Consider the following 25,083-nt stretch of genomic DNA (forward strand, 5'->3'; position numbering starts at 1 on the left):
CATTCAGTCAGTATTACTGTTTTTATCTGAAATACTGCAATGCTCAAATGTTGCAGTGCTCAAAACAGCTCCCTGTCCCTTGTCTCTCTCTCTCTCTGACACAAAATCCCTAACATTACACCAGCACTCCAGATTTGGCTTTGGTTGTACCTATTATTCTTTTATCCAGCTGCAAGTTGATGTTGAGCAGTGCTGTCATATCTGCCTAACTGGAGAAGGGAAGCTCAAACATCTGAGCTAGCTGTCCCCACAGACTGTGATTGGACGATAATGCCAGTTTATAAATAGATTAAACACTCTCTAGGCTGCATATGCATTATTTATGCCGTTTTTTTTTGCTATGGCAATGAAAGACTCCAAAGTGTTCTCATAGAAGAGCCTAAACAGTATGACAGGGCAGAATAAAATAAGATAAGATATTTTTCCAAAATACTTTAATGTTTTAATGCTAGAATGAATAACAGTGTCCTGTATTGTCTGACATTCTTATATTTGCAATTGAAATATTATAATGCAAAATGAAAGTAACTTCTTTCTAAGACTTAAAAAAGAGCCCCACACTTTTAAGCACATGTTGGTAAACAAGCCTCAACCTCCTCTTCCCAGGCACTGCAGGAGTCATCATCTCGCTCAGCCGCATCTTCACCAAGCTGCTGATCAAGAACGAGAGGAAGAACACCATCATCTTCTTCCTCATCTCCATCTGCATGGAGTTCATGTGTTTCCTCCTGCACCTGTTGGTGCGACGCACGCACTTCGTCCACTACTACACTAGCCTCGCCCGCAAAGGCCTCAGCCATCCCAAGGACCATGGCCACCAGGGCGGCTCTGAGTACCAGGTCCACCATGACGTCATTGCAGAGGAAGTAAGATTTGTAAGTTTATTTCCTTTTGCTGTGGATTTTTATTTTAGGTTTAGTAATGTGTGAGCGGATTAGTGAGAGAAATAGTAGTGGCAGTGGTGTAAGAGAGTTTTTAAACTTTGAACTTTTTAAATTGGAAATGGACACGAGACTTTTAAATTAAGGGCTTGAACTGTGTCATTACAACTCTATATCCTAGCAGACTGCAGAGCATTGTGGACTGCAAAATACCCACAAAGCCCCTGTGGCTGTTAACATTAAGGACATCACATTACAGCTAAAGTCAATGGCAGGGAAGAGTGTGGCAATATGAGTGGATTAATATTGCCAAATGACAGCTACTACTGCAGATGGTACTAAGAATTAGCTGTAGCTAAGTGTTGTCCTCTCAAAACAACATCCGACTGCTGATGATCTCTGGTACATCTGCTTGTACCACCACTGGTAGCGCGCCATGCAGAGTCGTTTGCCTTCCAGTAATCTGAAATATACGTCTAAACATCACTCTGTTGGCACTGGCTCAGTTAATGGAGTCTACTGGCCAGCCAATGACATTTAATTAATCATTTTTGTAGGTGATACAGCCTGAGTCTTTCCTCACATTTGGAAAATAAAATATTGCATAGATCACTCTGCAGAAGGTCATCTACTCAGCAGCAACACCTGAACCGGCACTTTTTACCAGTAGTCCAGAGCCGAAATTGGAAAATCCACATTCTCATCTTTGCTCTAGGGCCCTGAATAATTAAATCAAGCCTGTAAGGCCAACTTGGATCAGTTGCTGGTTATCTGCTGGAAGCAGCTATCTCCTGCCAAACCGACATCAATAAGCCACAATAAATTAAATCAGAACTCTCCCTAAGCACTTATGAAGCCTGCGAGGGAGCATTATGTACTGTTTTGTAACTCTTTTTTAAAACCTGAAGCAACAATGAAATTAACAAGGCTTGATGGAAACAGCATGATTTATACTGTTGTGCACGTCTTTCCCCCTGTTAATCTTTTGTCCCTGAAAGATTTAAGCAATTGCCAAACTATTTTTAGTTTCTTGATGACAAAACGCACAACTTTCACATCTCTTGAAGAAATTCAACAAAAATGTGTTGTAGAAATGTGAAATAGTTGGTGCATGCTATGGTTGATGAATAGTATATAGGAATTATGTGTGTAAATGACCTTACAAAAGAAAAACATATAAAAAGCTAGCCTGGGTGAACCCTGCCTGACCTGCCGGCAAATTTGGCTTTCGCACAGCAGCTCAGGCTGGAAACCTGCACATCTATCTCCCCTGCTTCCTGTCCACAACCTTTGGGTCCAATCACAAGCTTATCCAAAAGATGCACCGGATCATTGGTCTGATTGGTTGAAGGACTATCCAAGCGTACGGAGTCATTTGAACGATGCCCATTGATCACGCCTCTTGTGCAGTAGAAATAATGCGCAGATCCCAAAAAATCTTAAAAGATGTGGTGATAGCCATCATCATTGGTGAGCACTACTGCACAGGGCAATATTCTTTGTCTTTTGTCTCTTCTTTTCATTTTTGACTTTTTATGCAGACTCATCTGTGTGCTGAATTTTGAATCGATCATGATGCTGAACGTGAGATAAGGGAGCAGATGATCATTTGTTCCTATCTGAGCTCTGCGTCCTCCTTGAAAATCAGCCTGCTAATTTATTCCATTTTTGATGGCTCACATCACTGGTGGCTCTGAATGACTCCAATTTGTTTCAGTGAAGGATCCCAAGTAAGCGTGATATAGTGTCCACTTAGCCTGAGGCCCTTTGCCGAAGATTTATTTAAGCACTCCAGAGTGAAATAATATTTTTCCCTTCAAGGTGATAGTCTGAATACTAAGAGCCATATTCCAAGATGGAAATGTGTTCCTATAGTAACTGTATGTCATAAAGGCGATGGCCTTGGGAGCCTAGCTCAGAAAGACGATCAATTCCCTCATGAATGAAGATGCTATATGTGGTCACCAATGGTAGCCTACAGTATTTTCTTTCTTCAGCACTCTTATCTTGTGGTAAGCTATACAAAAGGATATACATTCTTCCTTTGTTTTGATTATGGAACACCGTCACTGGGAGTGGTCAATTTCTCCTGAGACACATTTTTTTTTTTTTTTTGCATTGCTCCAGTTCCAAGTTGCCCTGGGCCACAGTCTTTTTTCTTGTCAACCAATTAAAGAGAGTGCTTTTACTGGCCTAGGCAGGCACTTAATCAGCTAATAGTTCTCTCCACATAACCCCCCCCACACACACACTCACACACTCACACTCACACACACACACACACACACACACACACACACACACACACACACACACACACATACACACACACACTCCGCCCCCCTATGTACCATTCCCCCAAAAGCGCTAGCTCATCAGACTATCTGTCATCATAGCTGAATCCTAGCCCCATACTCTCAAACAAGGTTACGTCGCCCTGTTCATTTTTGGCACTCGCTTTGACATGCTTTTTTTTATGTTGTTGTCACACTTAGGAAAAAAAGGAAAGGGAAAAAAATCACTAATTAGCAAGTTATCTGATCAGAAGCTAACTGACAGATGCTACAGTAACTGACTCCTGATTCCTCCTTCAAGGAAATGTGTTCAGTACAGTCAAGGCACGTGTGTCCGTCTCTCTCTGTCTCTGTCTCTCTGTCTCTGTCTCTCTCTCTCTCTCTCTCTCTCTCTATCTGTCTCTCTCTCTCTCTCTCTCTTCCTTCAAGGGCAATGGTGCAGTGGGCGGCTCACCCCCAGAGGAGCGGCACGAGGGGGAGTATGCAGGGGGAAATGCATATGTTAGGTTTGACATCCCCAAAGCTAAAATCAAGAAGAGCTGGCCAGGGTTAAAGGGTAAGACAGAAAATGACAGTTTGCCGCAGCAGTATTTCTCATGACAGTTGAATTGCATGTGATGTGAACATTCCTTTATATATTATGTATATACACAGTGTGTGTATACATAAACAAAGTACTTTCCATATAGGTATAGTGCACATGTCTATACATGTCTAACACATACACATATTAAATATTGTTGATCAGCCGCATTTACTCACATTTGTTCACATTAGCCTGGTCCAAACTCTGGAAACACTCATCTGAGATGAGACTAACCTTGCAGATCTTCTGCCAGACCAATCAGTGTACAGTGCAATGGGATTTTTGGCACGTTTAATGCAATGCGGAGGAAGTAGTCATATTGACATTCGCCCTGCGTAATACCCTGATAAGTAAGGGATAATGGAGGACATGTTCAAGGTGGTAATGCTTCGTAACTTGGTTGGTAATGCTATGTAACTTCACTGTGCATCGTCGCTGTTACGCCTCGGCATGTATAACCTGTGTGTGGAGTATGTAGTAATTCTCTTTGAGAGAGAATATTGCATGCCTCTTCTATGCCTTGACATAGCATAATGATTCCACTTTAAATGGTGTGACCAAGTCTCTGCAATTTGAAATGATTTCAGTATCTTCACGATCAACGTTCTATTGCCCCTCCTTATCAGGATTAGCCCATCCACGCTGGTCACAGAAGGCTAATGATTTGTGGTCAAGAGATGCCACTCTAGATAACAATGACCCTCAAAACAAAATGGAGAGTACAGTGTAGGAGATCTCGAGGAAACACACATAAATTTAGTTGTTTTCATGACGTTATTTCTGCATAACATTTATGTTCAAAAGTCTACATGTGTCTGTGAATTTAGCTTTGAATTGAAATATGATGACAAAGATGATGAATAATAGCAAAGTTTCCTTAATTTGTGTTAAACTCTCTGTTGCAGATATGATCCTGCACCGATATGTAGTGTCCCGTGTCATCTGGACCTACATGCTATCGATTGCCATCACCTACTTCATCACCTTGTGCCTGTTTCCTGGTCTGGAGTCAGAGATACGCAATCCCACCTTAGGGGAATGGCTGCCTATCCTCATCATGGCTATCTTTAACATGGCTGACTTTGTTGGCAAAGTAAGTCAACTGCAGAAAGAAGACTCATACTTGCCCATATGTGTGCTTATAGGCAGGTGGATATTACAGTAACAACACTGCAAAAACCGATAGCTAACCAAGTGTTATAATCTTATATGAAGATAAACAAAAATAATGGACAGATATATTTACTTTGTCTTAATTTAAGACGAATTTTAATTTATTGTTCAATAAGTAGATTTTTTGTATAGAGTATGTTTTGTGTTTAGAGCATGTACAAACTGAATAAGACCGGAGGTCCAGTATTTCATTTGTGCCCATCCCTGGTTTCATATGCACATTACCATGTAAAACACTTTCATCAGTGTCATAGTATGCACAGGCTCAAAAGCCTAAAGGTGTTATCAAGAGCGTAATCTGCTTTGAGTTTAAAAAATGATAAAGAGGTTACCGTAATTTTGCAACTATCAGCCGCGGCTTATACATTGATTTCGCTAATTGATTGATGCACTTATGAGGTGAATACACGGGTGCAGTTAATATGGTATTGATATGGTTTTGTTTATTTTAAATCTCATAAAGCACTGGCCTATACTGGCTTATACACAATTCTCTGTTTTGCTTGGTCCTGTACAAGTGACGGTGATCTGTTCGCCATCTACCTCCACTCACCCTCCCAAGCCCATACTCGCTCCCCTAATTGGTCGCATCAATTGGTATCAACTGAGTTGTGCCACCAAACTCCACCTCTGTGCTATCGTGGAGCCATTTCAGCAATGAAGATAAATTGCCGCTTCTTGGAGTTTGCTGCAGTCCTCCCTCTAGTCTCTTTAGTTATTTATGGTCGACAAACTCAGGCTACGAGTCAGGGAGCGCCGCTGGCTCTGTGGATGCTCTGCCACTTCTGTCTCTCATTTGCTGGGGATTGTTAAGGATTGCGTCGCCTTTCAGATCCCCCCTTCTTGGCTGTTAATTTATTTCTCTGTGTCTCTCAGCCAATTTATCTGTCTGTTCTTTCATTTAATTCCTTATATGCATCAGTAACTCGGTGGAATCTATTTGTCAATCAGATCTGTTTACCCGTTTGCCTACTTGTCTGTCTGTCTGTCTGTTAAATGCATTAGTTTCCTACAACATGAACAAGCTACCTCTCAGCCTGTGTCGGCTACCTGACTGTAGAACTGTGACTGTGAACTGTGATCTCCCAGCAGAAGTCACTGGTCTAGAGACGACTCATGTACTCTACTTTTCATGAACTATTATCTGCACTTTCATGCTTTTATTTACTATGCTCAGCTTTTATTTACGTAAAAGCACATCAAATTGCCTTCGCGTTTGAATGAATTGCACTACATTAATACGCTTAATGCTATTGCTTTTGCAGATCCTGGCTGCTCTTCCCTACGAATGGCAAGGTAGCCGTCTGCTGTTCTTCTCCTGCCTGCGAGTGGTCTTCATCCCCCTGTTCATCATGTGCGTGTACCCGTCGCAGCGGCCCGCCCTCGGGCACCCGGCCTGGCCCTGCATCTTCTCCATGCTCATGGGCGTCACTAATGGCTACTTTGGCAGCGTGCCCATGATCCAGGCGGCGGGCAAAGTGGCCCCCGAACAGAGGGAACTAGCAGGTAGGCACCGTAAAAACTTTGAAGACACGTTAAATCTCGACAATGGGACAGGTGAGTGTGTGTGTGTGCGTGCGTGTGTGTGTGTGTGTGTGTGCGTGCGTGTGTGTGTGTGTGTGTGTGTGTGTGTGTGTGTGTGTGTGTGCGTGCGTGCGTGTGTGTGTGTGTGTGTGTGTGTGTGCGTGTGCGTGTGCGTGTGCGTGTGTGTGTGTGTGTGCATGTGTGCGTGTGTGTTGAATAGAGGCGTGTGAATGTAGCAGCTATGGTGGGTAAAACAAATCTAGGCACTGTACATCTATGTTTGAGTAGGTCCACCATTCTACTCATCACACATTCAGACACCCCTATTCAAAATGCGAAACACACATGCACACATGCAAACACACACACGCACACAGACACACACACACACACACACACACACATACACACGTAACAGACACATATTCTCCACCTTAGTGTTTTTCCTGCGTTTTTTTCCCTCCTCGCAGGTAACACTATGACGGTGTCCTACATGGCCGGCTTGATGCTGGGGTCTGTCGTGGCCTATGCGGCCTACAGTTTCACTGCCCAAGGGTCCTTGCCCCACCCAGACACACACTATAACTACACTCTACTGACTGGCCACTGACTCTCTGCGACCCAGCACCACCACTCTGCCAAACAACAATGTCTACGATGTCCATTCCATGCAACACGTCACAAGGTGGCTGTATGTATGCTTCAATGTAGCAAGGTCTCGGCTAAACACCATGTCACATACAACCACACACATCGCAGGCTCCGTGCTGTGCTAACCACTCAGATTTATACAGAATGTAGTCCGTGAAGCAGAGCAGGCCATAGACGTGTAAAGAAATAGATGTATATGCTGCATTGTGTTGCCTCTCACTGTGTACTTTGGTTTCGCTCTAAATCTACATGGCATTTGTGCGCCCCCTTGTGTCCAAACGGGTGAATTTTCTCTGTTGCTGTTCAATGTTGGCTTATGTTTGGAGGATCCATAATGCTGTGAATTTTTATTTGGTCCATTACTGAGCTGGTATGAAAGAAGACAGACAGAGTACAGTTGATGTATTGAAACTATACTGGACACTAATGGAGGTTCTGCCAGCATTTTTGTTTAGTTTTCTTAAAAAGTCTTAAGTGATCCACAAAGGGAAAATGATGTTTACTGTCAGATCTAAAGTATCTTTTAAATGGAGCCTGATTGATTTACCTCTGTGCTAATGCAAGTTGAATGTTCATTACTGTGAATAAAAGCTTTTTTTATTTTTAGTTGTGTCTGAAGTTGTGCAGACTGTACGTATGTAAAGATTTTGCATTTCACTTGTATATTAAAAATATGAAAATATAGAAAGACAAGAAAATTGAGTCTTGAAATATAGATCATTCATTTTGATGTATGATGAGAAAGAGGTTCACAGACTCTCAAAATGAGGGATGTCTTTGAGGAAGATCTGTAGTTTTTCTTTCTACTCTTGAACTAATAAAAATAGCTTTAACAGCCAACTCTATAGATTTTTGAAAGTGTGGACAGCATATCTTTGATGAAAAGCTTATATAAAATGTTATTTACATACCTATCTGCTCTCATTATTACATTTGTCATGAACCATTTCGTAACAGAATTTAACAGATTTTGTGATGAAATCCACTATAGAAAACACATGTTGGAAACACTTTCTGTGAACAAACTGTATGATTTGAGATATTTTAAATGATATTATATTATTATTATATATATTCATAAAAAAAAAAATCAATGAAATAGCATGTCCAAAATTATTCATACCCTTTTTCAATAATCAATGGAAACATCTTTATTTGCCATCAACATGGTTCTTATCATAGCTACCAAGCCTCTCCGTGTCTCCATAATGATTCTGGCCAGCATCTTTTAAGCAACAATCCTGGTTTTGTGGCAGGAACGGTTCTTTACCATCACCTTGGCGTTGTGCTACCTCCATAGATTTTGATGGATTCAGGTCTGGGCTTGATGTTACGCAGTACCTTTATTACACAGAAACACTATGGTTTTTGTTTTTTAAATATATTTGTTCTTTTGACTATTTATACACAGGGTGGAAAATGTAAAGATGTGGAACTACATGTGGATTATAGTCCATACATTATTGATTTAGACAATAAAGTGTATACATATACAGTATATATATATATATATATATATATATATAAAAGAAACACCATGTAGGGCCTATGTTACAGTGTGTTACATCCTTGTAGGTCAGCTTGTAGGTTAGCTCTCAGCATGTGCTGAAAGATGTCAAATACAAGCCTGCCGCTACTCTGACAGAGTCCTCCATCCAGAGAGCTGATATCTCCCTGGCCCTATACTGTAGGCTCCACAGCCTGACCTTAATACTTAGAATAAGAGATCTGTAGTTGCCCTCTAGGCTCGACAGCCTGACCTTAATACTTAGAATAAGAGATCTGTAGTTGCCCTGTCTGAAATGACACACTCAGATTACGTTGTCAGACAGTGCAGTGAAAATGGAAATCCAGCAGATCCAGATGTAATCCTGACACATTTTTTCTTCTTCTTAAAATGATTTGATAATACTAATGATAGAGAGTGAGAGGAGCGCCCAGAGAAATGGTTTCTGGTGCAATATGCATACGTTTGTGATAAAGTACCTTTTGTGCGCAACACACACAATGCCACACAGGTGTATGTGATGAGTAGGTGTGTGATTAAAGCTTACTGAGTGATCTTACAGACAGAAAGGTGCTCAGGCAGAGGCTCTTCAATCTCATAGAGAAGCCTCTGTGTAGGGTACAGTGTTCACTTGCAAGTGTGTGTGTGCGTGTGTGTGCGTGCATGTGTGTGCATGTGTATGTGTGTGTGTGAATGTGTGTGTGTGTGTGTGTGTGTGTTTTCTCCTTTAAATCAAAGATGTATTTGTCATCACATCCTAATACGCTGTGAAAGGACAAAGTGCTACAGTACATTATGGACAACAGGTGGGGCTGTTGCACAGTTTAGTGTTCAAGTAGGCCACCAGAGCAAGGTTCTTGCTGAAGGATAGAATGAGGTGTAAGATTTGATATGGTCCTTTGTGGCCCTGGTTGCTGTTTTTTTGCTGTGCAGTCAGGGGCTGTAAGCTAAACAAGACGAGGAGGCTATTCCTGTGTCCGGCAATCACGATCACGATCACCTCACTGCGGCCGTACGAGCACACCGACAGTAAAGCTCAGCGGTGGGTCACACGTTGTTTTTTTTTTTTATTCCTCTGAGAAACGAGGGTGTCTGAGGGTGTTTGAGGGAATTTCAATTTGCCCACACACCCGCTCCTCTGAGGACATAAGGGAAAGGGCCGTAACGAGGAGCCTGCCGGTCTTTCTGAGCGGTAATAATGTCCCTCCGCTTGGGTTACCCTGAGCTTTGATTGCCCCATAATGAGGGATGTGGATGATGTATGTAGATTTTATTGTGTGTGAAGATATTGGATTTGGTTTAATGGTCATTACGGATGACTGCATTTATGAAGGAAATCCAAATCGGAAATGTTTGCCTCACAGAAGGGGGATAGATGTAGCGCTATTTAGTGGGTTAGTATCAGAGGAGGGCCCAAGATGGAGTGATGAAACTTGGTGCAAGCCACCTGCACTGGGTAGATTACAGAGATGATGGCTGCTTCCTCATGCTATCTATAGTAGCGCTGTTTTAACCAGAAATGCCCACTGAACCTGCACTGGCACTAAACTAGGGTCACAATGAGCCTGCTACTGTAATCGAAATAAAACCTACAAAGCTATCTTGTTCAGATGTTGGTAGCACATTATTGACCCCCATAAAAGCACAACACACCATATATGCAAACCAGTGAAATTCTCCACTATGAAATACAAAGACGTATGATTGATCTAGTCTTAAAATAACCAAGACATATCAAACACACACACAAAAAAAAAATCAAGAAAGATACTGATTTCCATAACCGCTCCTGACCATATGTGCAGAGTGGGTAAATCTCATTTGTTGGGAGTTGTAAGACCAACAGGGAACAGTCTGTATTTGTCTGGTCTGCTCCGAGGCGTGCCGGGCGGCCCCTGCCCCTCCAAAGGGCTGCTTTAATAATGTGGATAACAGATGCTGATGACAGCAGCCCTGACAGAGCATTCCGCCGTCTCCCTGGAGACGCCCAGGAGTGTATCGACATGCTGTTGACACGGAGACGCATTTGAGCCAGGATCAGAGCTCGCGAGTGATCCATAACATTGTGCAGCCCACATCACTAGAGGCTGCTGGGAAGGGCAGGGATGGGGGGGTGGGAGCGGTGGGGGTGGGGGCTACGGGTAACAAGAGCGCTGAGATGAAATGAACGAGACAGATCAACCTTTCATGAAATGCATTAATGTGGAGGAATTGCAAACAGCTGTAATGAGAGAACGTCGATTTGGCAGTTACTCTGAAACTTAAGAATCAATCTCTGGGCCCTTTGGAGGTTTAAGGCTGATTTGCCCTTAATTCAGTCAATTTATTCTCGGATAATTTATTCATATGAGGGTTGTGGGCTGGGCAGTGGCTATAGTCCAAATGAAATATCCTTTCTCCAGCCCGTGTGCATTTATATCAACATTATTGAGATGAATTTATGGGCTATCTAACTACTAAAAGCAATTTTTCACAACAGCTACCAAAAAGCGCATCTGACCATTTACATCATCACATTTCTCAAGGGGCGCCATAGAGGAACTGCTGCCTGAATGGTACAAGGGCAAATAGAAAAGTTGAGCTGAGGGAGAAGGCACAGACACACAAGTAAAATGCAAGGGAAATAAATTCAACATCTTTTCAAAGTGAGTGAGGAAATTAAAGGCTTGGTGACAAGGGAGGATACAGTTTTATGATGCACTGCAGTATTTCCTGACATGTTATCTCAGCCAAGGTTTTAGTGTCAATGTGGGCCCTGCGCCACAGCCATAACAGAAACTTCCAGAGAATCATTATTCAGCGACTCAAAAACTAGTTATACCCTTATTTACAGTAATGAGAGACTTTGAGCAGCACACATTTAATCATTCACATCGCATATTAAGCTCTGCCTGTGTGTATTGGAGGGCATGTGGACATCCATATTTTTCTCCAGATGAGACTTAATTAGCTGGTTTGATTGATAGGTTTCATATGGTGCAATCACTCATGCATATATAGCTGAAACCTGATATCAACAACACAGCCTTCTGGATATTATTAGGCTACGAAACCGCTGAAAAACACCAGCTATATACGGCCTATACTTTTCTAATTTGAGCGCAAATGAAAATTACATGGAGGGAAACTGAATGAATAAATGTAACCAAAGACAACAAGGTGACCTAATTAGTATAGAGGACTACACCAGTCCTAGCACAGAGCTTGGGCAAAAGTGCTAATTTGGGCCTTTGCCGCATTAGAGGCTCCAGTGCCTTTTGGTTGGCTCTGGTCAGGTCATTTTTCACCACGCTCTAGTTGTGATCTGGTCGACCTCAGCACACTCTGCCTTGCCTGAGGAGATGGATCAGCCATGGGGAGAGAGAGAGAGAAACAGGCCAGAGCGCGTCGACCAACTCCCAATTTCTCATCCACAGCAGTGCACCAGTGTGGTGTGTCCTGTTGACGAAGCTGAAACGCATCTCTTCTGAATGCACAGACCTGTCTGCTTACCAGTTGAGCGGTGCAAGATTGGAAGATTATAAGATATCAAGATTTAATACTTTATTGTCATACAACGCGGCACAAGTTGCTATAGGGATTTGCTTCGGTGTGCCCCTGACAGGACATCAACGAAGACACAAAAAAAGACAGAAAGCCTGTGGTTGATGGTATGCAAGCACACTAGTACTGATGAAAGTCACAGTGCATATAAATTTGTTGTGTGAAAATCCCATGGTGCTTAAGCCTATCTGCTTTCCCTGCTGCCCACAATACCTTGTGGTTGTGGACTTCACAAAGAGAAAGGCTGCTACAAAATACATAGATACTCTGGCTGTGCTGTCATATTTCCATGCTATAAACTGACGAGGACATTCCTTCAATTTCACAAAGTCTTGTTTTTTTCTTCTATTACTCTCTTTGGCAGATTATTATTGTTCTACCAAACACGATGATGCAAGGTCACGACCACTACTCCGACAATTTACTGCAGCTTTTCTTAACAGATGTTCCAACACAGGCTTGACAAAACATTTACGGAAGGCTTCCTATACTACGGTATAGCATGTTTTTAACTGTCTCTCTATCTTTCGGACAAATTAATACCTGTTGCCTCGGTTTCAGGATTTGCAGTGATATAACATTGTAACATTATTAAATCGTTAATGTCTCCCTGGGTAGTAACATTACTAGGCTTTTTAAGATTGGGAAATTGGAAATTAAATGTAGGATTTTCAATCTTTTCAAAATGGCAATATGCATTGTTTTTTCAGGTTCAGCTGAAGCTGTGATGCACAAAACACTGACAAAAAACAGTTGAGAGATTTCCATTGTTTGTGTCTACTCTCAGTAAACTCTGACATATCTACTCAGTGTGTACATATATACAGTACATATGCTGCATACAGCTTTAGCACTGTTTGAGAACGTCTTGTTTTTAAATGCGAAGCTTGAGCTCTTATATCCACAGCTAAAATCTTCATTTCCTGATAACAGACACCATCATCTGTCTAAAAAATGTAGGCTTTTGGTCGGAATCTGACGCAGAGTGACTAGACACCAGGGATCAATCTCCCTTTCAGCGAGAAGGCGGTCTTGAACCTAGTCTTAAATATTTCATTGGCCACGTGGCACAGGGCACCAATATTATGACTTATGGCTTTTCAGCCCTAAGTATCCTGCCCTGAGTCTCATGAACCATCCTCATACTACCATCTGGGAGACACACCAGTCTCATCAGTCACAGTGTTGTGTAATAACTCTGTGATAATACCTTACGCTTCATTAGAAAGCTCTAGTCCGTTCCATGGGAAGAGCTTTGCTATTCTTCATGGCACTTATTTTTATACTCTTAATATTTATCTGTGAGACAGTAAACAAATGAAGAATAGTCTATGATATGACCTTGTAACAGCATTATTAATTTTTTTAGACAAGTGACTGATCTAGCCTTTGTTTCAGTTTTGTTTTTTAATCTTTGAGATGTTTTCAAAACATAGCCCTCTAATTTAGACCTGCTACTCTCCGGGCTTACCAACAGGGGGTGATAGCAGTCTTGTTGCTTCACTGACTTTTGAAATGATGTTGTTTGATTTTCCCATTCTGTGAACCAGCATAATCTCTCACAACCCTCACCCGTGGCCCGCTTCTTCACCTCTGTGAGAGGCGCACACCGTGCAACATCAAGTCTCTCTCTCTCTCTCTTTTATGGAGAGGCCTAGTCACATTTTGCCTACTCTAATCGCGTCTCGACGTGAAGCCAACACGCTGGCTGATGTGGGGTTTTAATAGTTGATTTAAGCAGAATATGGCATTAAGTCGCTAAGTCTGTGCTTTTGTTCCAGTATCATAATGAACGGCGGGCTTATTCTTGTTTCGACAATCAGGCTGACAAGGAGGAAGAGGACACAGCTGGCCCAGTCACTGCTAAGTGGAGGTAATGACTGAGAGAGTGTTAATGGGACTGACATCTCCTCTGCAGGACTCTTAAAGGCCTGGGCACTCGAAAATGTGATGTACGCACACACACGCACACACACGCACACACACACACACACACACACACACACACACACACACACACACACACACACACACACACACACACACACACACACACACACACACACACACACACACACACACACACACACACACACACACACACATGCAGACACACACACACACACACACACACACACACACACACACACACACACACACACACACACACACTCACACACACACACACACACACACTCACACACACACACACACACACACACACACACACACACACACACACACACGCACACACACACACACACACATATATAAAATCTGTCACACATCTCAGAACTGTTCAAATCCATTTATTATATTTACGTATGTATATATGCAGACAACATATTGCTTGCAGAACAGAAACGAAAGCTTGTAAGTATCTGCAAGGCTGCAGCTGCAGTTCTCGAAGAAAGCTTTCGTGCCTTTTTGAGGCCTGACTTTTGTTGCCCATTTAAAACATGTTGTTCAGTTCTCTCTTTGTTTTCTTTTCTTCTCTTGCTGATTTCGTTGTACGCAGCAGAGCCATTGAAGAAGAAGTTAATTTTAATTGTTTCAACCCAAGAACAAAAAAAAAAAATCCAAGAGAGCTGTGTGAAAAGACTCATCAAAAATAATGGACGTGAAAAGCAGTGCTTTTATGCCATTTCACTCCGCGGTGACAGATGTACATTTTTGGAGTATTGGCCTGTCAGCGAGCATTTTGAGTTGTTAGAGCCAGACAAAAGGGACTCCTGCTGCTCGTGTTTTGTGCACACTGTCAAATCCTGCTTTCTCACCCATGGATTAAGAGATACACACAAACTTGAAAAAACTTTCCATTCGAAAATGTAATCAGGATTATTGTATTTCAGCGTTTGGAGCCTGTAGAATGTAAATCAACTTTTTTGTATAAATAAATAATCATTCAGGTGGTGTCCATAACCCTTTCAGAAGAAAAGCCCCTTTATGCTAACAGTGAGACTACATTGATTTAGGATAGTGCTTTATAGCAACGCTTCGATTTCAGTGCCCTCCAGCCTCCACTGAAGTTTATAGGCTTTGGTGAGGAATTAAGCTTATGAAGTTTCAAAAGGTTAGTTTTGGATTGGATTATGATTGGACTGAAAGAGACAGGGGGGACAGATTAATATGACCTCAATTTGAAACGTGACTAGAATGTAGGAGTGAGCTTCTGATTGTAGATGTAGAGGTGCCGTGCCATTAGGAAGCCTTGTTGCCTGCTCTGTGAAATAAACCAAGGGGAAGAAAGCAGGGGTTTTTTTAACCAAAAAAAGAGGGCGATAACCACCAGGTCTTTTCATGCCATGTCTGCAGTTTCTGGCGTTGTACTGAAGCAGCGCTACACTGCTAACTATGTGGCAGGGCAGTGTCACACACAGCTGCAGAACTGCAATATCTCCCAAGCAGTTGGAGAAGCATGGGCAGGGCTGGTAATTGCCAGGTCTATAGGGAGTGGTGTCTCTGTAAGTTTCAGTTGGAATATGATAATGGATGTCACTTCTGTAAATGTCATGCATGACAATGTGGCTTTGGCACATAAGCAATTCAGGCTGTAGGATGGGTATGGTTTCTCCGCATACCGTCAGCTTCTGTACTGTATATCCATGAAAATCCATCCATAGGCCCAGGACGCGCTTATGTATTCATGAGAGCCACACATTTAACATCCGGTTTTCCCGAACGACCAAACTGGAAATGTTATCTCTTCCTTTTTCTACCACAGTCTTGTGTCAGCGAGCAGCAGCGTGTCGGTGGAAATGCACTTTCTGTGCATGGGCACATGTGATTTTGTGTAGAGTAAATAACCAAACTGTGGATGAAAAAAAAGAGAAAGATACACTTGCTGGCCCACCACCTTATCACTGCAATTAAGCAGATGTAGATAAACCCACTCAAGAAGCCTCCATCCTTTGATCTCCCCCAATCGTTCCCCAACATGAGCGCCATATGGTTCCTGTTACTGGCAATCGACATCCAGTGGAACAATAACAAAGTCTCTTGGGTGGCTTGTTATGATGATAAGCAAGTGCCGTCGGTCTGTGGGTATTTCGCAACCTTTGACCCCCCCCCCATTCTAGCGCCTCTTAGGCCAAGTTGAGACCAGTTTCTCATCAGGCCGTGGCACTCTTGAAGTTCTCCTCCTTTACTGGCAAACAGTCAGCATTCCTCTGTTTGAAAGGACTGCAGGGAGGCCGAGGGGTATTGTGTTGGGAGAGAGGGACGACAGCCAGGTTTTATTGAAACCATAAACCTGTTGACGTCACTTCTGGTAAGCCAACCATTCAGGGGAAGTCTTTTTTTTTATGAATCAAAGAGGGGCTGTAACTCTTCTCGGGGTCAGGCTTCACAGTTGAGCTAACGTGCGTTTTATTATTCTATAAACCTGTTTCGGCTTGCCCATTACCTGCTGGTCCCCTGTTAATAGGATCCCCGAAGCATCCAGCCTTTCATATTTTTTCACACTAGTAATGGCTTAAAATGGACATCAATGACTCTTGTAGAAATTCGAACCACATGCTTAGATAGAGGTTGTTTGTCCATAGCATGCTTGCGCAAGCTGTTTATGAAACAGACGGAGTGTCCTCTAAACATTTACCGGCAGGAGAGAGACAGCGTCCACAAAGGGGCAAATATGTGCCACTTCATAAGTGCCTGGAACATGAAGCCTCTCGAGCAGAGCAGAGCTAAGCTCCGCTGTCCAGAACATATGTTAAGCATTTTTTTTTTACAAAGCCTTGTTATGAACATTTAACCACAGTGGTTGAAATCACAAAGGGCTTGGTGAGTGTCATGTGACTTGGCAGCGTGCCCCTGCACCATAACCATCTCTTTGTACTATTCTCTTTTTATTATTATTATTTGAAGCGGACAAGGACAGCTCACACTCAGTGATAACTGTTTTCAGCACTAGTAAATCTATATATGCTGCACAATAAACATATATAGTCAAACCGAATGTTAAACATCAGTCATAGCAGTAAGTTCACAGACATTTCAATCAATGCGTTTCCCACTGTTGGTCCTATTTCTTAACTGTGCAGGACTGTTCTTGTACTGTGTTTGTTTTTTTGTGCGTGAAACACCCTTAATGGACTTTCCTATGGCCGGAAAAAACAAGGCAGCTGCTGGTGAGAAATTCAAGGCTGAGGTCCTGGCGCACAATGCCCTTAACTCCTGGTGCTACCCGAGTCATATTACCCTGAGCCTGCTTTACAGGATTCGTTCTGTGAGTGAGAAAGAGCTTTAAGCAGCAATTTCACAAGGCTGAAATCCTCCCTGAGTGATGTGGAGGTTAGGCTCCAATATCCAACCTGCATTTACTGTCACCATAAAGAAGCCTCAAGGATGTCTGGGATTCCTGTAAAAAAATAACATGCGGTGTTGCACAGCTCAAACAATCACAAATCTGGAAAATGGTTCAGCAACAAGGACACCATTGCATTTTTTTCTTTTTCACGGTGAAAACAGAAACTGATTTAATCTGTAAGAAAATGTCTGACAGAGGTTCTTCTATATTTAATTTTTATGAGGGCTTACCGAGAGCAAGATGGATTTTGCCTGCTCTGTCTGTCTGTCTGTCTGTCTGTCTCTCTCTCTCTCTCTCTCGTTCGCTTGCTCACTCTTTAACTTTCTGTGTCCAGTCCTTTGAAAAGGCAAGCAGGACAGGCTAGGGCAGTGTGACCCAGATTTTCAGGCAGCTGTTTTTCCGCTCAGGATGCGGGACACACTACCGATAAAGCTAAACTGTAAAATAGACGGCCACCTGGGAAACAAGCACAAAAAGAGCAAAGACCGAAATAAACTGTGATGGGATTTCACACAACAGAAAAAAAGGGGTGATTGTCCATGGTCAAGGCACAGTTGTAGCGTGCGCTAATGTGCAGTGTGGGTAAACAGACAGAGGAGGCGCTCAACGTGTGACCTCTAATGGGTTAGGCCTGTTGTTTGTCAGGATGACCCTGGGGGAATTTGCCCTGCTGGAGAGTAAAAAAACATCTGCCTCTGCCCCCACCAACAGAGCACTTCAGAGCTTGTGTCTCCCACTCATCAAGGACAGTTGTTCTTCCCCAACCAGAAATAGGCCAGAGAGGAGACACCGGCAAAAGGATCCACAGGCAATTTAACATTTGTCTGTGTCCAGGGAGTTAAAGTTAAAGTAACAAATAACATGAATAAACAGCTGCAATAACTCTTCAGGTTAATATAGAGCTACTGCTGCTACTACTACGTCTAATATTACTATTGCTGCTACAACAACTACTACTACTACTATTACTACTACTACTACTACTACTACTACTACTACTAATAATAATAATAATAATAATAATAATAAAACAACCATATGATTTACATGTATTTCTTTCAACAGAGGCTGCTTTACATGCAAGGAGTAAAAATAGTCGTTGAGTAGAAGTAGAGAGCAATAACATTTGCACAAGAGGTATTTGGACATGACAAGTACGGTCTTTGTTTCTGTTGGGGGGTTTGTCATGTGTTTAACAGCAGGATCCTACACTGAGAGCACACAGCCTGAGATGAGGTGATGCAGTACATTAGTGAAGACATGGAGGCTGTACAGTCTTCTCTTTCCTGGCCAGCCAAGCCTGTCTGTGATTCCGGTGTCTAATTATCACGCTTACATTTTGATTTCGGGAATCAGAAAAGGGAAAAAAAAAGAAAAAAATCAAGAGGTGTTCAGAACTTCCAGTTCAATCCAGACCTCAAAACATGGTAAAAGAAGTCAGTGTTGAAACAGGCCTAATGAGGAGGTTTTTTTTGCGTCTCTTTTCTTTTCTTTTTCCGAGGGAAAACCGAGAGAGAGTAATTACATAGGCGCTGGCACAGGGGCGGCCAGGACGGAGAGAGAGAAGGAATCTAAAAATACGCCGTCTAGCGAAGGCGCTAGTGACAGGAGCGGTGCAGCAGAGGAGGCTCATCACCACCAATGGCGCGCATGGGGCCACATGCAGCTCGGAAGGCAGATGGGTAAACAGAGCCCTTTTTGTTTTCTCTCTGGCAAATGTGCCTTCCCCGTGATGCCTGGACGCCTCTCTCGAGGCAAGGAGGAGGGTGGACGACGTCTGGCTGAAGCTGGCCTCGTCCGTCCTGGGGGCTTTTTGCAAATTTGCCTCGCAGACTGACAATGGCAGCTGAATTTTTTGGGGCTGGCCCTCCTCACCATGTGGGAAATCTGATGCCCTGTGATGTAATGACTCAAAGAGTGCACATGAGAGGGGGGGGGGGGAGAAAAATGGTATGTAGTTGTATGGAAAGAGGGGAGCGGGGGGGGGGGGGGGGGGGGGGGGGGCATTATTTCGTCCCTGGTTGGCCATGACTTCCCGCGGAGAGCTGTGGTTTCTGTGCCCACAAATGACATGTGTGTGTCACGGATGAAAGCGGGAGACCAGCGTGAGAGCTTCCCCTGTGGGCCCCCGAGAGATATGGCTACGGGCACAACAAAACCACATGCATGGAAGTTAGTGGTGAGCATTGCACAGAGAGAGAGAGAGAGAGAGAGGAGGAGAGAGAGAGAGAGAGACAGAGAGAGAGAGAGTGAGAGAGGGGTTCACATCAAAAATGGATTGTCTTTACTTGACAGTGTCTCTTCTTTTGTCTCGCAAGAGATCTCATGCAGATTTCTCTTTTGGGAGGATAGAGGAAGGGGGCATTGTTTAAGTGACCACACATCAATCACGCAGTCATTAAAGGCTTATAATGTGATATGATGCTAATGTGGTTCAGCCCATCATCGAATTAGGAAGAGCCACAACAAAAAGTAAATCATCTTTAAAAAAATTAAAAAAAATGAATGAGAAGGAATTCAGTTCTGCTGCTCGAGCCATCTCATTTTAAACTATGCTTTAATTATAATCAATTCAATTATATTTCATTTTCAATTATTATCCCATGGCTTGCTGAATGTGTTGCATTATGCAGTGGCACAAGCTGTGCATAAAATTACAATGCCAATGGCGTAAGATATTTTTATCGTTTTATACAACCTTTAAAAATGTCTAACAGAGGGAATAATATCATACATATTTATCAGTGTATTGACACTTTTTTGGAGGATGAATTATGTTGGTTGTTAACCATGTTATCAGCTGAAGAACAGCTTCAACATTGTTGTGAACAAAAATAAAATATTGCACCTGAATTATGATGTATTGCACATGGAGCTGGGATTTCCCCCTTAAAGCTTGAAGCATTTACCGTGCTCTGAGCTTCTCTGTCCCTTCTTGAGAAAGATCAATAATGCAAAATGACACTTTTGATATTTGGACCTTAAACCTAAAGCCCTCCATTTTCTGTGTGATTTATTTTTGCAGCATAAGCTGTCATCTTCCATCACTGCAGGCTTTATCACTAAATAAAAACCTGCCAAATAAATCTGTTGCGTCGTGGGTCATGCTATCCCGGCGCACTTGTATTTGCGCCGTGCGAAAGCAATCCTACTCTTCATCTGGCCAATTTATTCAAAGCACTGGACCATTATTTAACACACGTGAGGTCAGGCGACCTTTGTGATGCAGGTGTCTAGGAGTTAATGGCCGGTAGTTGAGGCACCTCACATCATTTTACCCAGAATTCAGTATCAGTCTCCTCTCGTACCATCTTGCCCAGAAATTGTCCTGATGTTCCAGAACAATCTGTTCCTCTTGCCGTTATACATTCACAGGACTTATTTTCCACTCGGCTTCTCTTGGGATTGATCTGTGATTGATATTCAATACTCAGCCTTCTCTTGTGAAAATTAGAATTCACACGTGAAGGCTGGGGAGGAGTGGCGGGATGATGGGGGGGAATAATATGGAAGCCATCATGCTGTGTGAGATGGGCATGTTGCGACACCTCTCTCTGCAACCTCTCAGTGTTTACAGTGGCTTAAAGGGAGAGATCCTCTGTCTAAAACCAGACAAAAGATTAGCAGGGGGTTCATCAAGATGATTCGACTGTGCTGTATTTGTCTGGAACTCATCCTGTTTGCAAGATCAATGCTATAGTTGTTTGAGCCGTGTCAGTCGTTGTTTTTGAGTAAAAAGTGGAGTAAATGTGGGCTGTTGTGAAGTAACAGTGCATGACATTTCCTATGTCTGCTTCTCAGAATCACACTTTTTTTTTGTCAGAGACCAGTTTGCTCTGCATGAGAGGGAGAGAGGAAACAGATGTTAAGAGCTTACATTTTCTTTTTTTTCACTTCTCCATTTTTGCTGTCCAGCCAACCACGCAGTGGGCATTTTACTTAGCACAAGGAACATCAAAGTGACAACGAAGCAATTTGTTGTGAAAATGTGATGAGTTCAGCTATCCAGTGGCTTACATTCCACTGGTTTTTACACACGTGGCAAATATGCATCGCTGTATTAAATGACAGATCAAATTACACCAGAAAACACATGCATAGCCATAAATGCTGATGAAGGTGAAATGCATACACTTGTTTTCTGAAATCAGCTGAGTCGCTTACCAAGCTCCAGTGGTTCGACAGAACCTTCTGGGAATCCTTGATTCATTTCTATGTGTTGTGGTTCAGTGGGAGCACAGAGCCAAGACTGCATTAGTGCCCTGTGAAACTCCCGGGCATCCTGTTGAATCACAGCGTTAAAGAGTCATTCAGGACAAAGTATGTGCTCATGCAAGTTTAGGGATTTGTGGATCCAAAGCATGCAACCGTGAACCCACATCAAGTAGCATAACAGACCACAGCAGAGCAAAACATAAATAGAAATAGAATGGAATAGCATATCAAATTAAATAGAGCAGAAGAGAGAGGAACAACGTTTGTCTGGTTAGGACTATTTATTATTATAAATTCATCAAATGTCATCACAATGCTCAATGGATACGGACGTGTACAGAACATTTACAACTTTGCTCTAGCACATTGAGGGTTCTAAGTGCCTTGATACACATGCACAGATCTGCATCCTCACCATTGCTGATATGATACCCTCAAGTTTACGAAAACCAAGGAGGTTGATAACAAGGCTGCCTGATCTTATTTGCCTCACTTGAAAACCACACTATCCGGTCCTTGATTCATTCCACATTGCGAAAAAGATAAAAAAAAAAACATATCATTATGTATGAAATGACTCTTCACTTGACTAGAAATCATTATACAAAACTAAAATGCAATCAATTTCAAAGAGAATCATATATGTCTAGTGGTTCGACTCTAAGGTGCACTAAAGGCAATTGGTGGGTCGTCGATGTTCTGATAGTGAAGGGAACAAAATCAAATCATCTCTCTAACCCCTTCTTTGTCTGCTCACACCTTTGGTAAAGAAGGCTGTTTGATCTCAGTGGGAAATGCACTAGAGATGACAAATGAACAGCGAGCAATGAACAGGCCTGTCAGATCTGTCATTCCTCAACAGTGAGGGATCTTTGCTTTGGCCCAAACAGCATTTCCAGTTACTCACCGAACGCATGTTATCATACAAAACAGTCAACGCTCATAGGTGTATCTTATGCCAATACATCATGCATCCTGTGATAGTAACCTTAACTCAAGCTTTACTCATCTGCTGTAGGCCCAATGAATGTAAATAATCCAAAATTCTCTTAACCCCCCCCCCATGCACTTTAATGTGCTTTTTGCACTTATCCTGCCCCCCCTACTACCCCCCCCCCCCCCCATATGCACAATAGACGAAGGAACTGACAAGTTCACGTCATTCTTTACATTAGTAATCATGTAACAAATAAACATCCTTGTATCCTTGTAAATTGCCTGTCGCTATTTGTGCATTCTACTAGCCTTCTGATTCTTAGAGGTGTGACTCCCTTCTTGACGTGCATCTTCACCTCCCCACTGCATGCAGGAAACACAGCTACAGCAACTCAGCTTCTGCCCACTGGCAGAGGCGGACATCCCAGTTCCAGAGAGTAAAAGTCCTGCCATATTTTCTTTCTGCCTGTGCCCTTAACAGAGGTGATATCACTAATTATCTGATCTACCTGGCTGCTTATTAGGATGAGCTGGTTTACTAAATGTTTGGATCAAATACTTGGAAGGACTTTTACTTTCTGAACCACCGGGATGTCTGCCTCTGCCCACTTGAAGGATCCCACTAATTGCCTCACCTGTATGTATCATAGAGAAGCCTGTCAGGAAAAAAATCTGACTTTTTGAACCAGACATGTGTGGGGTACAAATGGGGGCATTGCACCAATGTTCTGCATACAGGCAAGGTGTAAAAAAAAAGCCCCGTCACCTCTGTGTTGCAGGTCACGTCTGTTGCTGATCAAGAACACAGTGGTTCATCTTTCTGCCCGCTAGCACTGCCGGGCTGGTAGAAACTTTACCTGGGCTCCATGGAGTCTCTGCCCACACTGCTCTTGCATGGATCTTGTGTCAAGAAACGACTACATCAAACAAAACCGCCCCCCCTATTGTGCACGATGGACGACAAAAGGGACAGTGAGACAAGATTGATGGCGTCGAACAATAAAAGCCCAATGACTGTCATTTGTCCTTTTCCAAAATGAAACACAATGGACCTTTGAGTGCAAAATTATTTTGTCTAGAATGTCACAGAGCACTTTTGTACTTTGGGGAGGGAAGAGAAAGAAAGGCAAAGAAACGGTTGGTGACCTTCAGCTTGATTTGAAAGAGAAAAGGTGTTGACATTATAAAATACGCTGTTATAAACCTGCTGCAAACAAAACAAAGTTCTCATATGTATGTGCAAATCTGTCAGAGCACTGTAAACACTGTGCAAGCAGTGCTCGGGCTGAAATAATTGACAGTCGCATTACGGTTTTATGGGAATGACATTTCAAATGTTTTTATATCCATATCCGTAAGAGAGAAAGGGATTCTTTAGAAAATACTATTTATGTGTCTCCAGTACTAGCCATGTCATCACCATGTCAACCACAAACATGTGTGGGGTTGGATCACAGGGCAAAGTATAGATTGGAAGGCTGCAATTAGACTCCGTCATATCACACCTTAATCTTATTTGGTGTCTAGAAAAACCCCTTATTAGATTCCGGCAATGGTGTGCTGTGTAGATTGAATTTTGCTGGCAGCCATTCCGCACTATTCTCAAACACTTTACATCACACTGTCAAATCGATAGACATCTCAACACTAGAATTAACCTGCATAATGTAATATTTTCCGACATGATAATGAAACAAGAAAGTCATTCAGACAAACCATAATCTGTGCACGTGTTTGTTACCCAAAACAAGCATGCAAGAATATAAAAGAAGAGAGAGATCTTGCCCATGTAATGGTTGTCGATGGGTGTCATGTGTCCTTATGTTATTGAGTAAAGCTGTGGATACAAGTGAAATGGGGACAATCTACTTTAGTTATTTACCTATTCTCATGTTTGTGTATGCGCCTTTACATTTCCACTGAAAGCAGTATATGTCGACTATAGGATCCCAGGATTCAGACAGACCTTGAAAACTATTTACCAGATGCTTATACACCGTGTATAGGTGTTCTATCTAAATGAGAGCCCTTGAGCTGAACAAGCTTAAAGTTTGCCATAGCTGTAGTCATGTGGTGACGCCAGTTTCATGGTGGTGATGGGGTGGTGGAGGTGATGGTGGTGGTGGAGGCAGTGGTGGAGGTGATGGTGGTGGTGGGGGTGGTGGCGGAGGTGATGGTGGTGATGGAGGTGATGGTGGTGGTGGAGGCGGTGGTGGAGGTGATGGTGGTGGTGGGGGTGGTGGCGGAGGTGATGGTGGTGATGGAGGTGATGGTGGTGATGGTGGTGGTGGAGGCGGTGGTGGAGGTGATGGTGGTGGTGGGGGTGGTGGCGGAGGTGATGGTGGTGATGGAGGTGATGGTGGTGGTGGAGGTGATGGTGGAGGTGATGGAGGTGGTGGGGGTGGTGGCGGAGGTGATGGTGGTGATGGAGGTGATGGGGGTGGTGGGGGAGGTGATGGTGGTGA

At 42.9% G+C, this 25,083-nt stretch overlaps 1 protein-coding gene across 2 annotated transcripts in view; it reads left to right on the forward strand.

The window, feature by feature from the left end:
* The window catches only part of slc29a4a (solute carrier family 29 member 4a), a 16,033-nt gene extending 8,043 nt beyond the window's left edge, over positions 1 to 7,990 (forward strand). The window contains exons 7-11 of one of the 2 annotated variants that reach the window (XM_062531392.1): positions 607 to 875; positions 3,605 to 3,731; positions 4,667 to 4,854; positions 6,200 to 6,440; positions 6,929 to 7,990. In XM_062531392.1, the coding sequence (XP_062387376.1) occupies positions 607 to 875; positions 3,605 to 3,731; positions 4,667 to 4,854; positions 6,200 to 6,440; positions 6,929 to 7,068 (965 nt within the window). In that variant the 3' untranslated portion in view covers positions 7,069 to 7,990. The remainder of the gene's footprint in view (positions 1 to 606; positions 876 to 3,604; positions 3,732 to 4,666; positions 4,855 to 6,199; positions 6,441 to 6,928) is intronic. The other variant, XM_062531393.1, reaches the window with a different exon arrangement.
* Positions 7,991 to 25,083: the final 17,093 nt, after the last annotated feature.

Source organism: Sardina pilchardus, chromosome 3 (assembly GCF_963854185.1).
Source record: "Sardina pilchardus chromosome 3, fSarPil1.1, whole genome shotgun sequence".
NCBI lineage: Eukaryota > Metazoa > Chordata > Actinopteri > Clupeiformes > Clupeidae > Sardina > Sardina pilchardus.